Here is a 22,110-nt window from a genome sequence, read left to right on the forward strand (position 1 = left end):
TTATTAGTTTTTATCAAATGATGCTCCCCATTCATTTTTTACATGGTGCTTTTTTTTTTTTTTTTTATTTAGACTAACACACCCTCTCCTTCTATGTCAAAAGACATTAAAATTAATAAAGAATTCATAATCTAATGTTTTTCTATTTAACTAGTTCGATCTATTTATTTATAAACCCCTTGCCCAACTTTTCGCCTCTTTTCTCTTATCCCCTTCTCCTCCTCCTTTCGCTTCCTTCTCCTTCCCATTTATTTCCTCATCTTTGTGGACTCCTCACCTTCTCTTCCCCCATCTCATCCCATTCATCAACCTCCTTCCCCTCCTCCTCATTCTCCCTTTTTCCTCCTCATTTTTAGTCTGTACCTCCTCTTCATCATGTCATACTATTTCTATGAAAGCTTGGGTTGGTTCATTATAAGTTGATTAAGTTACACTTAAATTGAATTAAATTATATTCAATCATAAAATCTATTCAAAATATTCACTCCCACATTAAACTAAGTTATACTCATATCAGTTCAATAAATCTTAAAATTTGATAATTAATTATCTTAAGTTTTTTAAAAATAAAAATATCAATCATCTTAATTTAATTTAGGGATATTATTATAATTAATTATTAAAATTAAGAAATTTTTGAATAGTTCTACGATCTAAGTGTAATTTAGTTCAATTTTGAGTGTAAATAGGCTAACCTCTACTAAACTAATCTAAAATTTCATAAAACAACTAAGAAATTATTTAAAATAATTATATATTTTATGAGAATTTTATAATAATTAATTATCAAAATTTGGATGTTTTGAACCCATATTGTGATCAAATATAATTTAGTTCAATTTTGAATATAACTTGGTTAACTTTCACAATCCAAGCTTTTAGAAAACTAATAAAACATGATTGTCATATGATTATATTATTTTTTAAATTTTATGATAATTAATTATTAAAATTTTAAATAGTTTGAACCAGTAATATGATCTGAGTGTAATGGTAACTTAGTTAATTTTCAACTATACCTTGTTCAACTTTTTACTAAACTAATCTAAACTTTCAGAGAAACACTAAACATGATTTTAAGATTATTAGTACAAAATTTTTTAATTTTTATAAAATTTAATTATTATAAAAATTATAATATGTTCTGTGATCAAGTGAGTGTAACTACATCTCAAAATTTAAGATAAAGTATAGGGGGAGGAGATAGAGGAATAGGAGGAAAGTAAGAAAATGAAGGTCAAAGATGAGGAAGTGGAGGAAGAGATGAGGAGGTAGAGGTGAAGACAGAGGAGGCGAAGGCAAATGACAAAGAGGAGACCAAGTAGGAGAAATGAGATGAGACAGAGAAAGAAAAGATGGAGGAGGGAAAGGAGGCTTGATTGAATCAATTCAAAATGGGTTCAATTTTGAACGATTTATGAGTTACTGGTTCAATTGGTTTTTTTATTATTTATAAAAAAATACTCAAGTAAAAACAAATATGAAAGCGATAAAAAGTTAATAGCGAGTTTTTTCGATAAAATACCCTTTATTTTATATTTTATATTTATTTTGTTTAGATTTATATGCATCGTTTGGCCAATTCGGATAGGCGTAGGCCAGTCTGTGTTGGTCCAGTCAACTATAGGCTACAGGAGAAGAAGCGGGGAAAGAAGAAGAGGTAAGGGGAGGAGAGTGAGAGCGAGCGGAGAAAGCTTCACTTTCCGGTTATTACTCTCACCACCGATTTGTTCGCCAATCTTTATGATATCTGTTACCATCCGAGGTGGTGAAATGTATTCGAGCTCGATTCCTCTGAGGAGGTTCGGTTCTTCTCTCTCTTCGCGCCGAGGAAGAAGGACAGGAAACATGCTTTTCTCCCTAAAATTTACTGAATTCTGACTGGAATATTCTCTGTCGGCAGTGGCTTATTGATCGCTCGGAGCTCTCCCGACTCCTCTGTTCGTCTTGGTTTGCGCCCAAATTTAAAGACCCAAAGCATTCGGCTCCTCTCCAAAAGGCAGAGATGTCCTAGGGCAAGCCTATCTTCCGGTACGCCCCCTAGTTTTCTTCACCAATGTAGCGCTTCATCTCTTGTGTTCCTGCTTCCTCTTCTTACCTTGGTGTTTGAAGGTTCGCTTGCACTATATATTTTTGTGATGGTCAGAATAATGGGCCTTGTAGGCGAAAATAGACGTAGAATGTGATTTATAATTTTCTTCTGTTTTCTCAAGATTTGAGGATTGTCCTTGGCTTCCATTATGAAGTGAAAAATCTTTAATTCTGTATCTTTATGAGAAGGATCGTTGGACTTAATTGAATTAGGCGTGTGGTGTGAGGCCGTCTGATGTGGGACGAGAACGACATAATATTTTTTTTGATAACAGAGGAACATTCCAGAGAGGAATAGAAGATAGTAATCGAAAGATAATAGGAAAATAAATAGATAACTACCAGACTTATTGTGGCTCAAGGAAAACACTCCCAAGATTAAGGTCTTACACCCTCTCGCATCTTGCACTTGAATGATGAAATCATGCCGTCGGTAAACAAATGTGGCATCGCACCACTTACACAACATAGGAAAAGAACTCATTTCATTGATCCATTTCTGATTGATTTGCATTACAATGTTCTTGCCCCTTTTTAGAGGCTAAGTACAATAAAAGAAAAAGAAAATTGTAAAAGTAAAAAATTTACAATTGAATTATATCAAATATATGATTTGATGTTCCCTTCGAAGAGGATAATATTCTTGATTGATATGCTTCCATCTTCGTAGCAATCAATCTTCACAAAATCTTTTATCAGGATTTAGAAACTTCAATCACAATCATATTTGATTTTTTTCATATTCTTTTCACATCTTCTTCTTACTTGAGTAAACTAGAAAACTAGATCAGAATTATTCAGTATGTTACTATGTGGCAACTTATGATATGCAAAATAACCTCTAAACTAATCAAATTTATTTGAATAAAAGATAGAGAAGATTGATTCCGTGTCATATGCTTTCGCTGTGTAGGAATTTGCCCCGAGTTCATTTAATTGAGATATGAATTGACCTTGATGATAGAACACTTTGGTTAAACCAAGAGCTTTGATACCAAACTGATATAGGACAAGAATGGCAGAATATATTTTTGATAATAGAGGAACATAAAAGAGAGGAATAGAAGATAGTAACTGAAAGATAATCGGAAAATAAATGGACAAGTACCAGACTCGCTCTGGCTCAAGGAGGACACTCCCAGGATGAAGGGCTCACACCTCCGCATGTCTCGCACGTGGACGATGGAATCATGCAATCGTAAAACAAATGTGGCCTCACACCACTCACACACAAGATGGGAAAAGAACTCATTTCGTTAATCCATTTCTGATTGATTTGTATTACAATGTTCTTGCCCCTTTTTATAGGCTAAGTACAACAAATGAAAAAAAGAAAAGAAGAATATAAAAGTGAAAAATTTACAATTGAATCAAATTAAATGATTTGATCTTCCCTTTGAAGAGGATAATAGTTTTGATTAATATGCTTCCATCTTCGCAGAGATCAATCTTCACAAAATCTTTCATCATGACTTGGAGTCTTCAACCACAATCATAATTTGATTTTTTTCAAATTATTTTCATAATTCTTTCTTCCTTGAGTAAACTAGAAAACTAGATTGGAATCATTCAGTATGTTGCCATGTGGCAACTTGTGATATGCAAAATAACCTCCAAACTAATCAAATTTATTTGAATAAAAGATTGATAAGATTGGTTTCGCGTCAACATCTAACTGGGGTCATTATTGTTCACCAAAGCTATGCTTTTACGATGTTACTCTGTTTTTGGTAGGTTCAAATTTGCCAGACCCAAACTATTTCTAAGATAGGATGCTTTGGCAGCAATATGATGCATATAAAATGTCTAAAATACCATCAAATAAGGTCTAAAATATTGGACAAATACACCTTTAAATACTCAAAGAGTAGAAAATTACATCTTTTAGCTTATATTAGCTAAATTTACTCAACTGAGACTCTAAGCAAACTTTTTCTACAAAACTAGAGTTCACTTCTATTGGTCTGAGGCTTATATGAAGTTAATTTTGCCCCTTGAATAGAGTAAGCTGCTATTTTTTCAATTCAGCATCTTGGTGATTATTCAAATTATTTTAGGGAATCCTCCAACAAAAACTGTCATGTGATAATGTGTTTCTAGTGGAAAAAACTTTGGCAAGATGGAAAATTTGTCTTTGTATTTGGATTTTTTTTATCTTATGGGAGCACGACAATACTGTTTGAAAAAGAAAATATTATGGTTATCGTCAACTAAGGTCCTTTTCTAACATTAGGGTATCAGTTAGATGGCTAAACTTCTCAAACATCTTCTGTCTCCTCCTTGATTGTTTCATTCATCTTATGCATGGTTTCTAGTGGGTTTTTCTTCAGTTGAGTTTTAAACCAGATCAATATCCTAAAGGCATATAGTCAAGATTATCTTACAATATGATATGAATACATGTTTTGCCTTTTATTTTCATAATACATCGTGTTAAGGTGTTCTCTATATCTTTTGAGCAACAACGGTATATAAGATTGAAATTTATGTAGGCTCACATTCAAAAGTTATCTTTCTTAAGAAAGTTAAACATGGTTTCGTTGAAGTTTTAAATATTATTTTTCCAGATCCACTTCTGGTTCAGGCTGCTAGAGGAAATGCAATAAGTCGGCCTCCGGCATGGATGATGCGCCAAGCAGGAAGGTATATGGCTGTTTACAGAAAGCTTGCCGAGAAATATCCATCCTTCAGAGTGAGATCCGAGACAGTTGATCTCATTGTAGAAATTTCTTTGCAGCCATGGCGAGCTTTTCGGCCAGATGGGGTCATTATTTTTTCTGACATACTTACACCTCTACCTGCATTTGGTGTTCCTTTTGAGATAGAAGATGTAAAAGGGCCTATTATTCAATCACCAATTTGTGATGAGGAAGGGCTTAAATGCTTGCATCCCATTGACCTAGAGAAGCTTCAATTTGTTGGAGAGTCTCTGATGATCTTGCGTGGGGAGGTAGATATCAGCTTTGTTACTCCCAAAACATTCAACAAATTAAAATTTAATATAATCTCCACAGACTTATGTGTTACTATCTGGAATTATAATTACAACTTGCATCAAAAGTTACACAAAAACAACCATGGGGTTTGTTAATTGACTCTAATAGTGAATCAGCCAGTTGATTTTTTCTCATTTTGATACATGAATATGCTTGCTTTAGTACTCGATGTATATGAAAAAAATGAGAAAAAAAAACCGGTAGCTTTCTAACACTATCAAATGGTTCTTTCTACATGTCTCCAAGCCTTTTGGATTTCTTTTCTCTTTAATTGCATTTTGTAAGATGGTTCTTTCTACATGTACGGTGAGCCATGGTATCATGGGTTGCTTTTTTGCATCTTGGGTGATTAGAGTTTGAGTTATAGAAAAAGTTTCTCTACTTGAGCCGTGAGGCTTTGTATGTTGACCCTCCACAAGCATTGCATCGGCAGGAGTGTCATGCGCTAGGACACCCACACCCATTTTTCAGTGTTTTTTCAAGTTGCCCTGGTTAGTAATTGAGCATTAGTTTCAGGATTATTTGTCAATCCTTCCATTGGGCCTTCTTGATTTTGACTTGTGCTCTCTGACCATCTCTGATGATTGGGCAAGTCTTGGATGTATAAACCTCCAGCTCCTTTGACAAGGCAGTTGAGTTCCAGACTTCAATCTGTTAGTATAATACTGTTCAAGGTTTTGATAGTGGTACAGGTACATAATCTAGGTACATCAATTATTACATTTGTTGGTGTTGGCTGCTGCAGTTGGTACACTGGTATACGGCACGGTATGCCATGATATTTGACACCAGGTACTATTTGGACATTATTTTTGTCAGTTGCACTATGTAAATTGTGAGATGGGTCAGTTGTTGCTGAATTTCCTTCTCTCATTTCATAACAATTTTAGTTGGGGATTGAGGTTACCTTTCTAGTTGTATGCAGGAAGTTACATTTGAACATGTCATGTTGTCTTTTCCTAGGTCTGCCATACCGAATCGTACCGCCCTGTCACGGACAAACTTCTAAACAAGGTGTTTGATGTAATGCTTATGTATGTCCGTGTCGTTTGGCATGTTCATGCCTTGTACAGAATGTAAAGGGGTAGCCGAAGGCTTATAAGTCCCATTTTAGTTGGGTTGGTGGCCTCTTTAGGCTTGTAAATAAAGGTTGTGTCATGTGGAAACGTGCGAGAGCTTTTCGGTCTGTAATGGACCATTTTACCCTTTGTTGTGCCACTGTTCAGAGCTTGTAAAGTCTGTTTGTAATTTGCTTTGTCTATGAAGTGTTTTTCGGACATGTTTGCTTGTGGATCCCGTTTGAGGCGTTCTCTTTAACCCGTTCTCTCTTTTGTTGGTCCTAAGGGACAATGGGAGGCTTCGGGGAGGCTGACCTTTGCGGACGGACGCGCAAGGGTGCCGCACGACTTAGGCAAAACCAGCTAAGTCTGTGTCATATGGTATCAGAGCGGGACAAGCACTCATAGAAACACTTGACATGCAAACGTGGGGGACCTAGCGGGGCTGCGTTGAGGGCAGTCAGCAACGCGCGACCGTTTGAGGGAAAACGGGCATGGAGATGTAGGGAAAAGAGTCGCTCAGAGGAGTGGGCATCTGAAATTGGCATTCAGAGGATTGGCCAACCCTTCGCGCAAGAGGCACCACGAGAACAGGCAAGCTTGGAAAAATTTGGAGCGCACAAAGGTTGGGATGGCTGAGTTTGAGTTACGGCTCAACGTTGACAACTATACTTGATGGTGCTCTAGGCAAGCGAGGCGCTTGGCAAGAATGAGACCATGCAAGGTGGAATGAGTTGCGCAACGACCAAAAGAGTTATGCAAAGCTCACAGAGGTGAGGGGAATTGCTAACTCGAAGAATTTGGTACTCATGCATGGGCTTGTATGCGGACGACGGAATGTTCGTGGCCATCCCAAGGCGACCGAGACTCGGCGCCATGGAGCATTGAAACTTTCTCTTTGGCAAGCGAAGGATACGTCCGTAGGAGGCTGAAGTGTGCAATGAGTTCAGCATGTTGCTAGGCCTTGAGGGGTGCAGTGGGGGCTGTATTGACGTGGAGTCGCAATCTAGCAAGTGCGTTTGCAAGAGGCAGAACAATGCACAGTTTGTTCAGCAGATCGGAGTAGTCCAAGGGGATGGTGGTCTCCGAAACGAAGAGAGATGTTGCTCAAATGGGATAGTTATCCAGGAGGGATAAGTCCCGGCTCTCCAGAGGGAGAATCATGTGCGACGGACTGCACATGTTGAGGAGGAGTACCTCAACAAAACAACAACTCCACGAAGCTCGATGGACTGAGCAAGCGGCGAGGAGTCGTCGCATGATCTCGCTTGAGAGAATGCATTGGTGGATGCATTGCGAGATCAAGTGGGGGAGCGACCCAAAGCAACTTAAATGAAGGCACACTTGGAGTCGATGTGGAGATCGGACTCAAGGGAGGGCTGACCCGTGGAATGGTGGGCACGAGGGCCACCATCGACTCAATGCAAAAACGAGGAGCGGAGCAACTTGGGTGTAACTTGGTGAAGTACCCAAGCCGCATGAAGGGAGCCAGCAGAGAAGTTGGAACATGGAGCAGAAGCACAGTGCTTTCCTTAGACAGAGGTCAAAGACATGAACTCTTGCAGAGGCAAGAGTAGGATCATGTTGTTCCATGGGTCCTTCATTCTGACGGAGCGGACTCATCTTGCATGGTGCCAAAGACGAAGGGAGCTTCTAGGCACATGCGCCTTATCTCGGAGGAGCATTTGATGGAGGAACTAAGGCGATTCAATTTACGGAGGCGAAGTTGGGTTCAGAAGGCCTTAGCACGGGGCAAGAGGACGCAGAGGCGGGTACTCTTGAAGAATATGCCACAGTGTTGCCATTCAAGTTGCCATGAAGGAAGCAGTGCGCAGCGGAGATTGTGCTGGTAGGGGCAGAGGCCCAGGATCCAGGCAATGGCGCACAAATTACAGCGAAGTCGGTGGACTTCGGGTGCTACTAGGCGATGGACTGTCCTAGAGCGGTGCTTCATCTAGGTGTGACCCAAGAGTGGGTGGATGAAGGTCGATTGCCAAAGGAGCGAACAAAATCGAAGGTCGAGGAGACCCTGCGATGTATTGGCAGAGGCCACACATGGAGGGTTCACAATTCGAGTTTATTCCACAAGGATCAGAATGCAATGGAGATGTCACCAGGAGGCGACATGGTGCAGCGGATCGTGGTGGAACAGTTCGTGGCAATGCGACACACACGACACAGTCCCGGGAGGGACTAGATCATATGGAGGTATGATCGGGAGCTACTGGGAGCTCCGCTTTGGTGAACAACACGACGGCAAGAAGGGCTATGGATTCAAGGAGTGAAGGCCATGGTACCGCAGAGGCGGGTCTTCCGGGCGTGCACCGAATTTTGCATCGGATGAAAACCTTGGTCATCAGCATATGGGGGCTGGGTTCCACCAAGGGAAAAGTTCGAATGCAAGTACCAGTGAGTCCCATGAGAGGGACTTGATCATGCAGAGGTATGAACGAAGCAGCTGGAGAGTTGGACTGCTCCAGAGCTCATATTCGCTTAAGGGAGCCCGACAAGTCAGAGGACAAGGTCGAGTAAGCGAACGTTGCTACCAAGGAAGCTAAGGAGAACAGAATCGGTGCAAACCCTACAATGTGATGGCAGAGGCCATGCATGGGAGTTGTAGTCTGTATTTCCATCGACCAAACAGACTGCTTGGAGAACACAGAGGTGTTGAAGCAGGAGGTCGAATGGGGCGAGGAAGCGACGACAAGTCCAGAGGGACTTAGCTACCCAAAATCAAGCAATCAGTGAGAATGGAGGTGGACTCAGAGGAGTGTCACGAAGGCATATCTACTGATTGTGAAGAAAAGGGATGTAGATGCGAGGCGACGGATAGTAGGGCCATGGGCATGGCAGCGCCATGGTACCGCAGAGGCGGGACTTCCGTCAAAGTCATTGATCCCTTGCTCTCACGGAGGGAGAGCGCTTGGTCGTGAAAGGGGCCGAGGAGGTGGAGCATGCAGAGGCAATCTCCAAGTACCGAGACAAGGCTGAAGGGCAGAGGCCAAGAAACTTCGTAAGACCGGTGTCAACAAGTTTCTCATCAAGATAGCCGTAAGTGAAGGACTTCGGGTCATGCAAGAGTGCACGACCAAGGAACGAAGCAGGCAGTACGTGGTGCTGTACCTTTGCTACTCAGTGGAGTAGGCGGCAGGGTTGATGGAGAAGACGGTACAATCCCAGAGGCGACCTCATCTATCAGAGAATTACTCCAAGTTGGGGTGAAAACTTCCTGCATTCCAGAAGTTCAATGGCATTGAGAAGGTGAATCACAGTAGCTAACTCAACGCAAGGAGTGCAAACACTTCAAGTGCTTCAGAAGTGTGAGCAAAGAGCAGGCGAAGGCCAGTAACCAGCTCGATGCATGAAGTACAACCTCGAGGAGGCGGGCGAAGTCAAGTAACCTTTGCCTTCTTAACTCTTAAGAGAATGGGCGAAACCGAGTACCCCAGTTCTCTTATCTATCTAGCAGAGGAGCTCTGCACAAGTTCAAAGACCCTTCGAAGATAATGGAAGACAATAGTTGTCAAATCCTCACCAACGGTGATCAGTGCTACTGAGAGTAGATTGTCCGCTTCATTTCCCAACGAAATGCCAATCGAAAGCGGAAGTGATGCGAACCTACTTGGATGTGACAACTAACTGAAAGAAGAGTCAATGAGCAGATTTTGTGGAGGAAGGACCCAAAACTTCAGAAGTTTGCGAGGCGATGCTCGTTAAAGCTCCAACAAGCATCCACCCAGTTCAAGCAGCATGTGGAAATTTTGAGAGACTGGCGCAGTAAGGATGGTCTTTTTCCTTCATTTGGGGGATCCGTAAGAATCAACAATGATCAAAACAACTCAGCCAACCCCACACCAGAGTCAAGAGTCATTGGTGAGTTGAAGCAGCATGGCGGATCAAAGGTTCGACTACTCAGAAACAGCAGCGGAGAGCAGCTGGGAGCCAGGAGGCGCATTGCAGCTAAAGCAGAAGATTGAAGACTCAGCAAAGGTGAAGAGTTGCAGTGTTCACAAAGGCTTCGACGAGGACGTCGAAGGGATAAGTGGGGGAGAATGTCACGGACAAACTTCTAAACAAGGTGTTTGATGTAATGCTTATGTATGTCCGTGTCGTTTGGCATGTTCATGCCTTGTACAGAATGTAAAGGGGTAGCCGAAGGCTTATAAGTCCCATTTTAGTTGGGTTGGTGGCCTCTTTAGGCTTGTAAATAAAGGTTGTGTCATGTGGAAACGTGCGAGAGCTTTTCGGTCTGTAATGGACCATTTTACCCTTTGTTGTGCCACTGTTCAGAGCTTGTAAAGTCTGTTTGTAATTTGCTTTGTCTATGAAGTGTTTTTCGGACATGTTTGCTTGTGGATCCCGTTTGAGGCGTTCTGTTTAACCCGTTCTCTCTTTTGTTGGTCCTAAGGGACAATGGGAGGCTTCGGGGAGGCTGACCTTTGCGGACGGACGCGCAAGGGTGCCGCACGACTTAGGCAAAACCAGCTAAGTCCGTGTCAGCCCGGTACATACCGGTCCAACAGGCCAGCGGTACACGGACCATCCGGTACCGGTCCACACTGTAGCAGTGTACTGTTGTAGTGCACTGTAACAGTACAGTACATTGTTACAGTAGCAGTACAGTGCACAAGTAGACGGTAGCAATGCACTGTAACAGTGCTACAGTGCTCGGTACACCGTACCGTACTAGTATCGAGCCCAGGTCAAAATATCGGTACGGTACGGTATTGCGAACCTTGGTCTTTTCTTTTTCTGATTTCTGATCTCCCCTTTTTGTGACACAGGTTGGGAAGAAAGCAGCAGTGCTTGGTTTTGTTGGGGCACCGTGGACAATCGCTACATATATTGTGGAAGGGGGTACTACTCGCACATACACAACTATAAAACGCATGTGCCATACTGCACCACATGTCCTGAGGGCTCTCCTTTCTCATCTAACTCAAGCAATATCTGACTATATCATTTTCCAAGTGAAATCAGGAGCTCAGTGCATACAAATTTTTGATTCTTGGGGTGGACAATTGCCACCTCATGTTTGGGAACATTGGTCAAAACCATATATCAAACAGGTAAGGAAGGTCAACAAAATGATTGTTAAGATATGTTTACTGCTGAATTCTTTTTTCATCCAACATTTTTGTTTACTGAAATTTTTATTTGGATCTGGCACCTCATTGATTTTTCTTCTTTATATGGGAATTTCTTTATTATGAATGATGTAATTGATCTTATTACATTTATTTAAGAAAGCAAGTATGGTTAAATCCCTTGATCGCAAAAAGGACAAATTACCAGTTTTGCCATCTGATAGTACCTTCAATCATACAGATAGTGAGTTCAGTCCGGAAAGAATGCCCTCAGACACCACTTGTGTTGTATATCAATGGTAATGGTGGTCTAATTGAGCGCATGACTGGAACTGGAGTTGATGTGGTTGGGCTTGACTGGACGGTGGATATGGCAGATGGAAGGAGGCGTCTTGGCAATAATGTTAATGTGCAGGGAAATGTTGACCCCGCATATCTTTTCTCCCCTCTTCCTGTTTTGACTGATGAAATCCATAGGTCAGTGGCATTGGTTTCTAGTTAGTACAATATGTGTTAATTATTTTAATTTATGTATTCCTAGCAGGCTGGCTTTCTTCCCATGCTTTAAATGTTCTAAATAGCATGTACCAGTTAGCTCTTTGCTTTTAGGAAAGGTCATTTATCTTTTTAAATCCGTAAGGAATTTTATGTTACTTCTGTTTGATGCTTGAATGTTCTTGAAGTCAAATCATACATAATTAATGTGGCTTAAATATGCAGATGAACATAAGTAAATCACTTTGTTTCTGCAGATAGAATGGAAACTCCGAATTTGAAGTCAATTTTGACAACAAATGGCCATGGGTCAACTTGTTCTAAATTTTTATGACATTGAAGCTCTTCTGCTCTTATCAGGAATTATTTTGTTTTCCAGAACAGCCTCTACATATTATCCTTATACTATCTATTTTTCTTTGTTTACAATGTGAAAATACCTCTTGTAAATGTTTCATCTGGGAGTTTTCTCTAGCGTACATTAATTAATACATGTTTCTCCAATCAATGTGCTGTTCTTAAATAAACTATTTGAATTTTTGGGGGCTGTCGCTGCTTGTGGTCACCAAAGCCATCTGTTTTAAATGAAGCAGTTCTATGATACTTCAGAAGCAACTCTGTCAACTTCTTAATTTACTTTTTCCTTACTTTATTCTGAATGTTCATTATAGTCTAAATGTTCATTATAGCACTCTTTTTATTTTATTTATGACCCCAAAAAAAATCAATTTTTTAGTGATTGTCTAACAGCAGCAATCTTGAAAGTGGAAAGTACATGCAGTATCCTTTCACTTGATGAACATCTTGCCTGATGATATAAGCAAGTCAAGAGAAAGATGATCTTTCTATATCGGCTTATGTCTGTCCATTTCAATTCATTTCATCACCTTGTTATTTCTGTGTAAATTCATTTTCGCTACTCCAGAATTCCTACTTGAGACTGTTTTTTACTGATACAAAATAAACAATGCCATCCTGGACAATCATTTGTGCATAGTAGACTTATCATGGTGATAGAGGTGGTGTCTGGATTTTTATCCTGCCTGCACTTCATTATGCCAAGGAAGACATGCTATTCTTGATGTCAAGGCTGGTTTAAACTCATTTTGAATGTTCACTTGAAACTTGACATCCTGATGTAGTATATGACCAATTGAAATGTTCATTTACAGGGTTGTGCGGTGTGCTGGCAGAAGGGGGCATATACTTAATCTGGGTCATGGCGTTCTCGTCAACACCCCAGAAGAGGCCGTTGCTCACTTCTTTGATGTCGTGAGAGGCTTGAGCTATGACTCTCTTTTTGAAGATGATGTGGTGGTCGACGAATTAGAGCCTTTGACTCGATTGTGAAATTGCGATGATGCTAAATCGGTGAGTCAATCATTTCAATTGCTTTGTTATGTCACAACTTTGCAATCTGTAGCAAGGCTTGTTAGTGTTGTTGATTCCACATGTATGCCAACTCCCTAGTAGTTTATTCAGTATTCCTTTGCCTGTTACCGCCATGTAGGAGGAGTACACCGTTTTCCTGTCATTGCCTTGTGTTCTTATTAGGAAGGACAATTGGCTTAAATTCTCAAACAATGGTCTTTCTTTAACTCTGTCCTTTTTGACTCTGATTCAAATGTTCAATTAGGTGATAAAGAAGAGTTCATGCGGGAATTTGTGGTCCCGAGGTTGATGTATGATTTCTTTTTAAATTTAGCATTTTGTTTTCTTATTATCATTCGTGTTAATTTTAAAATTAATACTTTTTAAAACATTATCAATATAGATTGTTAAAATCTAGCTTAAATCTTCACCAATATAGCATATAGACTTACATATTTATGCTGGTTTCGCTAAAATAACCTAGATTACTAGATGTGCGTTAAGCTAGCTTAATTCTATACGAATCTAGTGTTGATCTAAAACATATGATCTAAATTATACGGATTCATGTCAGCTATACAAAATATATTCCTTAATATTTATGGAACATAGTATTTATTATATTAGTTTTTGAGACTTTAGTTAGTCCTGAGATCAAATCTCGTTTTTGTTATGTTACCAAAAAAAGAGAAATTTTCTCATAGGACGTAATATTATTATTATTTTTTAATGTCAAACATATCTGGAAACTTCGATGCATGTCAGTCCACAAGGATTTTATAGCTCTTCGAGGATGTTAAAGCATGTATTGTCCTCTGACGATAAGGAAATGCAGAAACTGGACTACCACAAAGCTCATAAGGTTGCAATACTATTAAAGGATCTAATATATGCTTTAACATCCTCCACTTAACACGTGAAGGAAGTGGCAATGATTCCAAAACCAGCTGTGTTCATCATTCTAAAGAAAATACTGTGAACCGCGGGACACAAATGGCCACGACGATGACCCAACGCTACCGTTTGTCAAATTGTCGCTGTGAGTTTTATCTCCTTATCTGTGTGCGTTAATGTGGTCTGCCTATAGGATAAAAAGAAGAGGGAGGAAGGGACCTTCCATCTGCCGTAACAGCGAGATCCCATCCTTCTCTACCCCGTATTGGACACTGACCACAATACACGCAGGGCTCGGCATAACAACAAACACTTGGTGGTCCTCCCCCTGTTCTTGTAGTTTCTTGTGCGTTCTCGGCGCCGCTGCCGGGGCTGGAGGAAGAGGACAAAGTAGGAGGGCGCGTTCACGTGGGCGAACATGGATCGTCTCCTCTTCTCGCTGGGTGCTTCTCATCAACGTCATATATACGGACAACTTGAAACAGGTATACTTCGTGCCTGCTATACTTCGTACTCGCTGTTTATTGGCAGTGTAGGATGAGGTGCAAATTACTCATCGTGCGTGGGCCCCGCTTTTCCTGCTCGGTTCTCCCAATCCCCAACACCCACGTCACCTGCCTCCATGAGCCAGGCATTTAAGAACTCCAGCCTGCCACCTTCCCCGTCTCCCCCCGTCTCCCGATACGGCAGGCGTACTTTCCGCCGCGGGTGCAAGAAGCACTGCTCCCTGCCTCGTCCTTCGACCTCCCCCGAACGGAACGCCCCGTCGGTCGATCACGCGAATATTGAGATGCTTGTTTCCCTACCTTCGCGTGCCCTGCGAGACATCCTACAATCTCCGCGCTGAGCCCCCATTTAATCGATGCAGCTTCGGTTCCATCAATCATAAAGCACGGCGTGGCCATCCTCACCGTTGGATTGCTTATTATCCTATTTTTTCATTTTTCTTGCTGTTCTGATTCGTTTGTCCATAAAAATTCCGCTTTTTATTTTTGAATTATTATTCTTTGGATGTGATATCGAATTTACGGTTAAATAATTTCGGTAGGATTATTTGGATTTTTTTGAAGGAATATGTTCATTATTTTTTGAATACTGGGGAAGAGGATAAATAGAATGAAGGAGCTGGTGGAAGAGAGGCCTACGTCGAAGCCGATGCTGAAGAAGCCACCGGGGTACCTCGACCCCGCGGTGCCGTACCCGGCAGCGCCGAGGCCGCCGCCCAGGCGGCAGCCGCTGCCCCCGGCCTTCCGCCAGCCCGGGAAGCCACTAACCCAGCAGCGCCATCGCCGACCGCGGCGCTCCTGCTGTTGCCGCGTCTGCTGCTGGGCCTCCGCTGTGGCCCTCGTCTTGGGTACCTTACTTGCCGTCGCCATGGGGCTCGCCTACCTCTGGTTCCAGCCGCGGCTCCCCTCCTTCCGCCTCGAGTCCCTCAACGCCACCGCGCTCCGCGTCGTCGCCAGCCCCGACGGGACCTTCCTCGACGCGGCTATCAAGGTCGGGATCCTGGCGACTAACCCCAACGGGAGAATCGTGCTGGAGTACGGCGACGGGGACGCCCGGGTGGTGGTGGCGGACGACGACGGTGACGTGGGGGTGGGGGCGGTGGCGATCACGGGGTTCGAGCAGGGGAGGAGGAACCGGACGGTGGTTCGGTTCGCGGCGGCGGCGAAGGGGGTAGCTGTGGATGAGGTGGCTGGGGCGAGGATCCGAGCCGGGTTCAGGAGTAAGGAGGTGCGTTTCGGAGTGGAGTTGAGGACGAAGGTGGGGCTCCAGGTGGGCGGTAAGAGCACCGGGAAGGTGTTGATCCGGGTGGGGTGCAGCCCGGTGAGTTTAAAGCAGGGGGTGAGCGGTGGGACGCTGCCCAAATGCGTCTTCTACTTGTTTAGTTGGTGAGCTGCCTCTCTTCCCTATTTAGTATTTCTTGTCACTTCTTACTAGTTGACTCTTTTCTAAAATTATGTCTCTTCTTTTAATGATTATTAATTTTTGGAATTCCTTATTCTGTAGTGCTAGGAATGAATTAGTTTTTATTTATTTCAGTATAATTAGTTGGTTTAAACAATGTGAATGATTGACATGTAAAACCTTAGAATGAGTTTGCCATGTCATTTTTAGTCTGTACTTACAAAAAAGGAAAATTTACTTTGTCTTAATGGGATGTGGCGTAGGAACTGGATGAAATGTGATTGAGAAATCAAAATCATCAACGGAACTGAAGTCTCCATGCATGGTTTTATTGCTTTCCTTAACAATGAGGAACTTTTGATTCCCAAAATAGCAAGGAACTTGTAATTACTTTAGGAGACTTGATTGATCCAATAATATGATATAAGAAGAGGTATAGGAAGACCTAAAAAGACTTTCATAAAAACTATAAACAAAAATTTAAGTACTTTAAACTTAACTAAATAAATGGTCTTTTATATATCTCAATGATGACAAAAGATCCATGTAACCGATCACAAATATTTGGGACTTACATTTTGTTGTTGTTGTATTGATCCAACAATAATTTCTAGCCAAAATCTGTTGCTTGATGTATTATATGAGATTTTAGTAGGATGACTAGATTGGTTTTGTTTGATTGGTTCTGCTTAGGTCTGCTTAACCATTTGCAGGTTGTCACCTCGTTCCAATTACTTGAAGTTGTGTTGATCTGATCTGGATCGGAAACTGATGAGTTTAGTGTCTCTTGGTTTGAGAATGGCCCAAGAGGCTTCTGTTGTGAAATTTATTGATGGTTCATTCTTCTATTGTATTGGTAACACAGTCTTGAAAATTCCTTGGCATGTCCTTACTCTTTACACCATTCTGAATCACGCATGAGGAATTATCAAACATTGGGTGCCTAAGATCTCTACTTGAGCCTGACTTGATCATGTTGCAGGGTCGGTAGTGTTTGTTCTGTTAGTGTTCCTCCTCTTCCCTTATCCCTGAGAAGGGTGATACTTGGACTTGATCTGATAGCATAGCTGTTGTATCTCCTCGTTGAATGGTAGTGCAATTTTCTCAAGATATAAGGTCAATTAAGATGGAAGATGTCTTGTAGTAATTGCCACTTCAAAGATTATTTAAACAAGTCCTTTATGGTATCTGGTGTTATGCCATGTGGGATGTTTTTGAAACCCTTTTTCTGCTGATTATGGATACATATAGGAGATCTTTTTCCGGGTCCATTTTGGAATGTACTAGTCAAGTACACAATGTATTATTATCGCATGTTAAAGCTGGAAGTACTGCACTACCTTTTTCATATTGGATTTGCTTCAAGACAAGCTTATTAAGACAACTATAGAAGTGAAATGATTCTATCAACTTTTCCAATCAATTGGATAATGAAGGTATAGACCAAGATAATGGAATATTTAATCTTTTAGCTTGAGATAGATTATATGTTTACAAGCAAAGGGGCCAAAATCTATATTTTGCTTCATCATTAGCAACATTACATTTGAAAGTATATTGCGAGGTCCTGGGCTCGAATCCCACTTTCGTCACTTACCCCTTGTAAAAAAAAAACATTACATTTGAAAAGTTTATTCCAACAAATAATTGCATTATTTGGTAAATGATTCTTTGTTGGTTAAAGATGGAAATTGTCATCATCTAGCTAGCAGACAGGGTGATGAAGATAAGATTCTTCCTACCGCAAGGAGAGTCCATATGTTGTTCAGCTTTGTATTGGTCATGGAATGCATGCATAAAGATGGTTTTGAAGCCTTAGTTGGTTTAAGTATGCATGTATTGTTGGCATATGTTACTTTATGAGGCTTCACTTGTTGCAGCCGTGGAACCCATGAATGGACAGACATCGATGGGCCACCTTGAGTTAATCTTAACAAGGGATTCTCGTAATGGTGAATTTTGATTATGTGATTTGATTAAGATGTTTCACTAGCTTTTTTCAGCTTCTCATTTCTCCCAGTATTTTATACTAATTCTTCAGTTTATATTGTGTATCAGATAACCTATGAATTATATGAAGTTTATGCTCATGTACTTTCAATGGACAATCAACTTACTCTAGGAACACATGACAAGGGCAGAGCATAAAGTTTCATATAGGGAGTCCACATATTAACCGAAGGACAATATTTTTGCCATTAAGCAAACTTCTTAGAGTGACATATATGCACAAGGAAAGAAATAATCTGATTATTATTAAATTAAGATTGCTACAATATACCCATAAAAAATATGGTTATATGCACAAAAGTAGCTTTGAGATTTAATGTGTTGGTACTAGGTGTCGAAAAGAAAATTGACTGGCTGTTCAGATTGAAACAAGTGAAGTAATGATGGATAAAACTTGATCTTTTGGCACTTCGAGCCAGATTTAATTAAACATCTAGAAAGTCAGGTAGAAATCAATGTGATGGATACATAAGTTTTTCAAAGTTTTCTAACTTCTAAGAGTTTCCTTATCAAGTTATTATGTGTGCCTAATATTTAAGTAGGCAATTTATAGAAGATGTGTGAGGTCATATTATCATCTTCTAAAACTTTAACTAAATGTTTATGATTAGAAATGAATAGACAACCTGTACAAAATGTGTTAAATAATTCGTGCATGATCACTAAATGTAAAATTTCAATTAGACTAAGTGCGTTCTTACTGTCTTGCTTAAAGAATGACATATTTTTCATATGGAATAGTTATCGATGATAGCATGACATATTTTTCAAATGTAAAATTTCAATTAGACTGAGTGCATTCTTACTGTCTTGCTTAAGAATGACATATTTTTCATATGGAATAGTTATCTATGATAGCATGACATATTTTTCATACAGAACAGTGATTGATGATAGCATTTCTTGTCGTGGGTTCCTTTTCCTTTGTTTATCAATCTAATATTTCTGATCATCTATATCATCTGATATGTTTCTTGTACATGATCAAAATTGACTCTATGAGCTTACTCTCTACTTTGTGATGTGATTTGTTCTTCTAACAATGTCAGGATTAATTTGCATTGAGAGGGCTTCCTATTTGTATGTCAAAGGAGATGGCATCTGCTGTTGCTGTACGGCAGATCTGTATTTGTTTTCCCGCTCTGCGAGTTCAGCTTCAACCTGCCAAATTTACAGCAAGCTCACACTGTATCTTCTTAAAAGGTTTGTATTTACACAAATGATTATCGAATACTAATTTGCAAGAGACACTTGATTTCTTTTGTCTATTGTTTTAATAAAAGTGTTCCAGATAATCAAGTTCTGGCAGTGTTAATAAGCATCATTATGCAAGATTTATGCCCCTTGTATCTCAAAAAATAAATTGTACTTAAGACTTCAAAATTATAAGAGAACATGCTGCAAACCACCTCTCATGTTCAATGTTACCATGTTCTCATTTAGTTTTGCTGAAAAATGTGTAAATAGTGAGAAAAAAAATATGTGAAGGAAGATGTCTGCTACGTACTGGTGGAATCACAACCATCGAAGTTCCTGAGAATAAGCAGACATTACAATTTCTGTGAGCTCAAACAAACTCTAGAGATCTTTTTATTAAGCCATTATGTCAGATAATATGAATATGAATCTTAACCGTTTTCATGTTGTTCTTGAAACATTTATTGCATCCATCTATTGCAAGATAAGTTGCATGAATTCCAGGACTATATCTGTAACCTGTCACACAAACATTACTGTGTTAGATTTTTTTGTTCTTCTAATATTAGTTTATTCTTTGACAATATTGCTACCCCAGTCTTTATCATAGTTTCAGATGATGTGCATGCGATTGAACTCTCTATTAGGAAAACTTGAAGACTTAAAATTTGAAACAAAAAAACATGTAGCATTGGCTGCTATTAAAACTAAAGTTAGCAACAATTTGCAGTTATTATGCATGCAGACATATGATCAGATTGCAGCTATTTGTTGGTCTAAAGAATGGTAGTGGCAGTCTAGGCAAGAGCTTTCATCTTTCAACTTGTTCTGCATCTGACACTCGAGATAAACCATCCTGAGTAATAATGTTGATTGAGGTGAGGATAGCAGGGAGGAAATATATTCTATTGTTTAGACTTTGGTGTTGACTTCTTAGACATCAGGATCATTGATTGCAACATCAAATGATGGTGGCTTCATCTGTGATCCATTCAAATAATTAATCTTTTAGATCAGTTGCTCAAATCTAGATCAACAGATTAACCTAGTTTAGTTGTCACTCTGGTTTCCTCCTTGTTGGCAGCTCTGCAATAAATGAAGAAAAATAGGTTTTGCAATCACAGTGGTGCTTTTGCACGTTCATTTATTTGGGTTCAATTATGAGGATTTATTTCTGTCACTCTATCTAGCAAAAGATAATTTAAATCTTTATTCGTAGTCAACTCAGATGAAAAAGATTGATGGTTAATTAGGTCATCAGTAGTCAGTGTGAAACCTATCTAATCTTATTAGTATAAATATAAATTATGGGTTAATTGTATATATATATATATATATATATATATATATATATATATATATATATATATATATATATATAATCGAGTAGGATCAAAGCTTTGGTTCATCTTAGAATATCTTATGACATAATTAATGCCAATATATTTGTTGAGTTGGAGTCGTCCTGACCACTGTTTAGTATGCCATCCATGTGTTAACATCCCATCACCGGTCACGATATTTATAATGGCTTGCTATTAGCAGGAACGGAACAATGGCCTCTCTCTCTCTCTCTCTCTCTTAACGTTCTCCTTCTGTAGCTGTTATTACAGAAGAGGTCGATGGTTTAGGCGATGGGCTCCGATTTGGAGTTGTGCCCTGCGCTCCGCCACCACGGCAACCACTTCTTGGCCAAGCTCTTCATCTCCGGCCTTCTCCTCGGTGCATCCTTCACCCTCCGCTCTTACTTTAGCGAGTACAACGCTGTCACCAGGATGCTCTCAGTTGCCGTGGAGAAGCGAAGCTTCAGGAAGAAAGGTCCGAGGTATGAGAAACATTAATAATACAGAAACATTAATGTCAAGGATTAAAATCTAATATATCTTAGATATGAGAAAAAAGATGCTTATCTTTATTCAATATGCTTATATCGAATCGAAATATCTCCTGTTATTATCGTTTTGGACCCATTTTCGATCCCTGTAAGAAGCTAACCCTCTTCGTCTCTCTTACTTCTCGCGAGGCTACCCTTATTGGTGGAGTCGCGTTCGGAAAAATCACAAAAACACAAACCTTCCTTATATTAGGGCGGGTTTATAAAGGTATATTGGATATTCCTTTTTATGAAGATCAATATTTAAGTATTTGATTAGAATCTAATTATTATTTTTAATATATCTCATCAATTAGGTTATAAGCCTAACCATTCTCCCACTTGACTCGTAAATCGAGAAGGATGCAAAATAAAAATTTTAAAATCATAATAATAAAATAAAATTTATTTTAAAATAGTTTTATTTGATTGGATTCTGAATTTTGAAAACAAAATTATATGTGCATATTTTATAAAATATATTGATATATCCAACAAATATCAAAATACTATATAAGTCAGACTATCAATCGAGTCATACTGGTTATATGTCATTTGTGTTATAATTCTTTTTATTTACTATAATACTGTTAATTCTTTTCAATACAATCCATAACGATCCTTATAATTTATCTTATTATCATGTACAAGCATAATATGTACATACATAAATAAAAAATAAGATAGCAAAAATAATAATTTTAATTATGTAAATAAAAATATTTATCATAATGTTCATTCAAATATCATAGTCATAGATTGCTTGTGAACCCAATCATAAGAACACATTTTTTAAATATCTTATATCGTAAGACTTTAAGGAATGGACAAGTAATCAATGCATTAGAATTCAAATTCTTAACTGATATTTAGTTGTTTCCAAACTCCTTTTCTAACCACTAAGTATTATGTGTCGATATACTTAGAACCACCATAATACTTGTTATTATTAGAGAAAAAACTATCACGATATATCATAAAATATATTCAACGACTTGACAATTGAATCTAACCACTTTCTCTAACAAATATCATAATTCTTTAGTAGTCTTAAAGAATGTTATTAAATCAACTTTCTCTATCAATAATATAAAAATATATTATTTTATACTTTTTTATAAATTATACCT

At 39.4% G+C, this 22,110-nt stretch overlaps 2 protein-coding genes across 6 annotated transcripts; both read left to right on the plus strand.

Moving 5' to 3' along the window:
- The first annotated feature begins 1,596 nt into the window (after positions 1-1,596).
- Positions 1,597-13,374, plus strand: LOC103988719 (uroporphyrinogen decarboxylase 1, chloroplastic). 4 transcript variants are annotated; one of them, XM_065188183.1, is made up of 7 exons: positions 1,603-1,802; positions 1,904-2,031; positions 4,659-4,734; positions 4,829-5,041; positions 10,930-11,214; positions 11,474-11,709; positions 12,900-13,374. In XM_065188183.1, the coding sequence occupies exons 3-7, from the start codon at positions 4,711-4,713 to the stop codon at positions 13,075-13,077; spliced, it is 936 nt and encodes a 311-aa protein (XP_065044255.1). In that variant the 5' UTR covers positions 1,603-1,802; positions 1,904-2,031; positions 4,659-4,710; the 3' UTR covers positions 13,078-13,374. The 4 variants fall into 4 exon arrangements, with proteins under 4 accessions (XP_018682768.2, XP_018682767.2, XP_065044255.1 ...); XM_018827223.2 differs by having other exon boundaries at positions 1,597-1,706; positions 4,659-5,041; XM_018827222.2 differs by having other exon boundaries at positions 1,602-1,660; positions 4,659-5,041.
- Positions 13,375-14,509: 1,135 nt separating this feature from the next.
- On the plus strand, positions 14,510-20,936 carry LOC135586936 (NDR1/HIN1-like protein 6). 2 transcript variants are annotated; one of them, XR_010514392.1, is made up of 3 exons: positions 14,510-15,884; positions 18,960-19,113; positions 20,709-20,936. XR_010514392.1 is itself a non-coding variant. In XM_065188184.1 (2 exons), exons 1-2 carry the CDS (start codon positions 15,109-15,111, stop codon positions 18,973-18,975), a joined length of 792 nt encoding a protein of 263 aa, XP_065044256.1. In that variant the 5' UTR covers positions 14,510-15,108; the 3' UTR covers positions 18,976-19,332. The 2 variants fall into 2 exon arrangements, 1 of the variants encoding a protein (XP_065044256.1); XM_065188184.1 differs by lacking the exon at positions 20,709-20,936 and having other exon boundaries at positions 18,960-19,332.
- The last annotated feature ends 1,174 nt before the right edge of the window (positions 20,937-22,110 follow it).

Source organism: Musa acuminata, chromosome BXJ1-6, assembly GCF_036884655.1.
Source record: "Musa acuminata AAA Group cultivar baxijiao chromosome BXJ1-6, Cavendish_Baxijiao_AAA, whole genome shotgun sequence".
In the NCBI taxonomy this organism is placed as follows: Eukaryota; Viridiplantae; Streptophyta; class Magnoliopsida; order Zingiberales; family Musaceae; genus Musa; species Musa acuminata.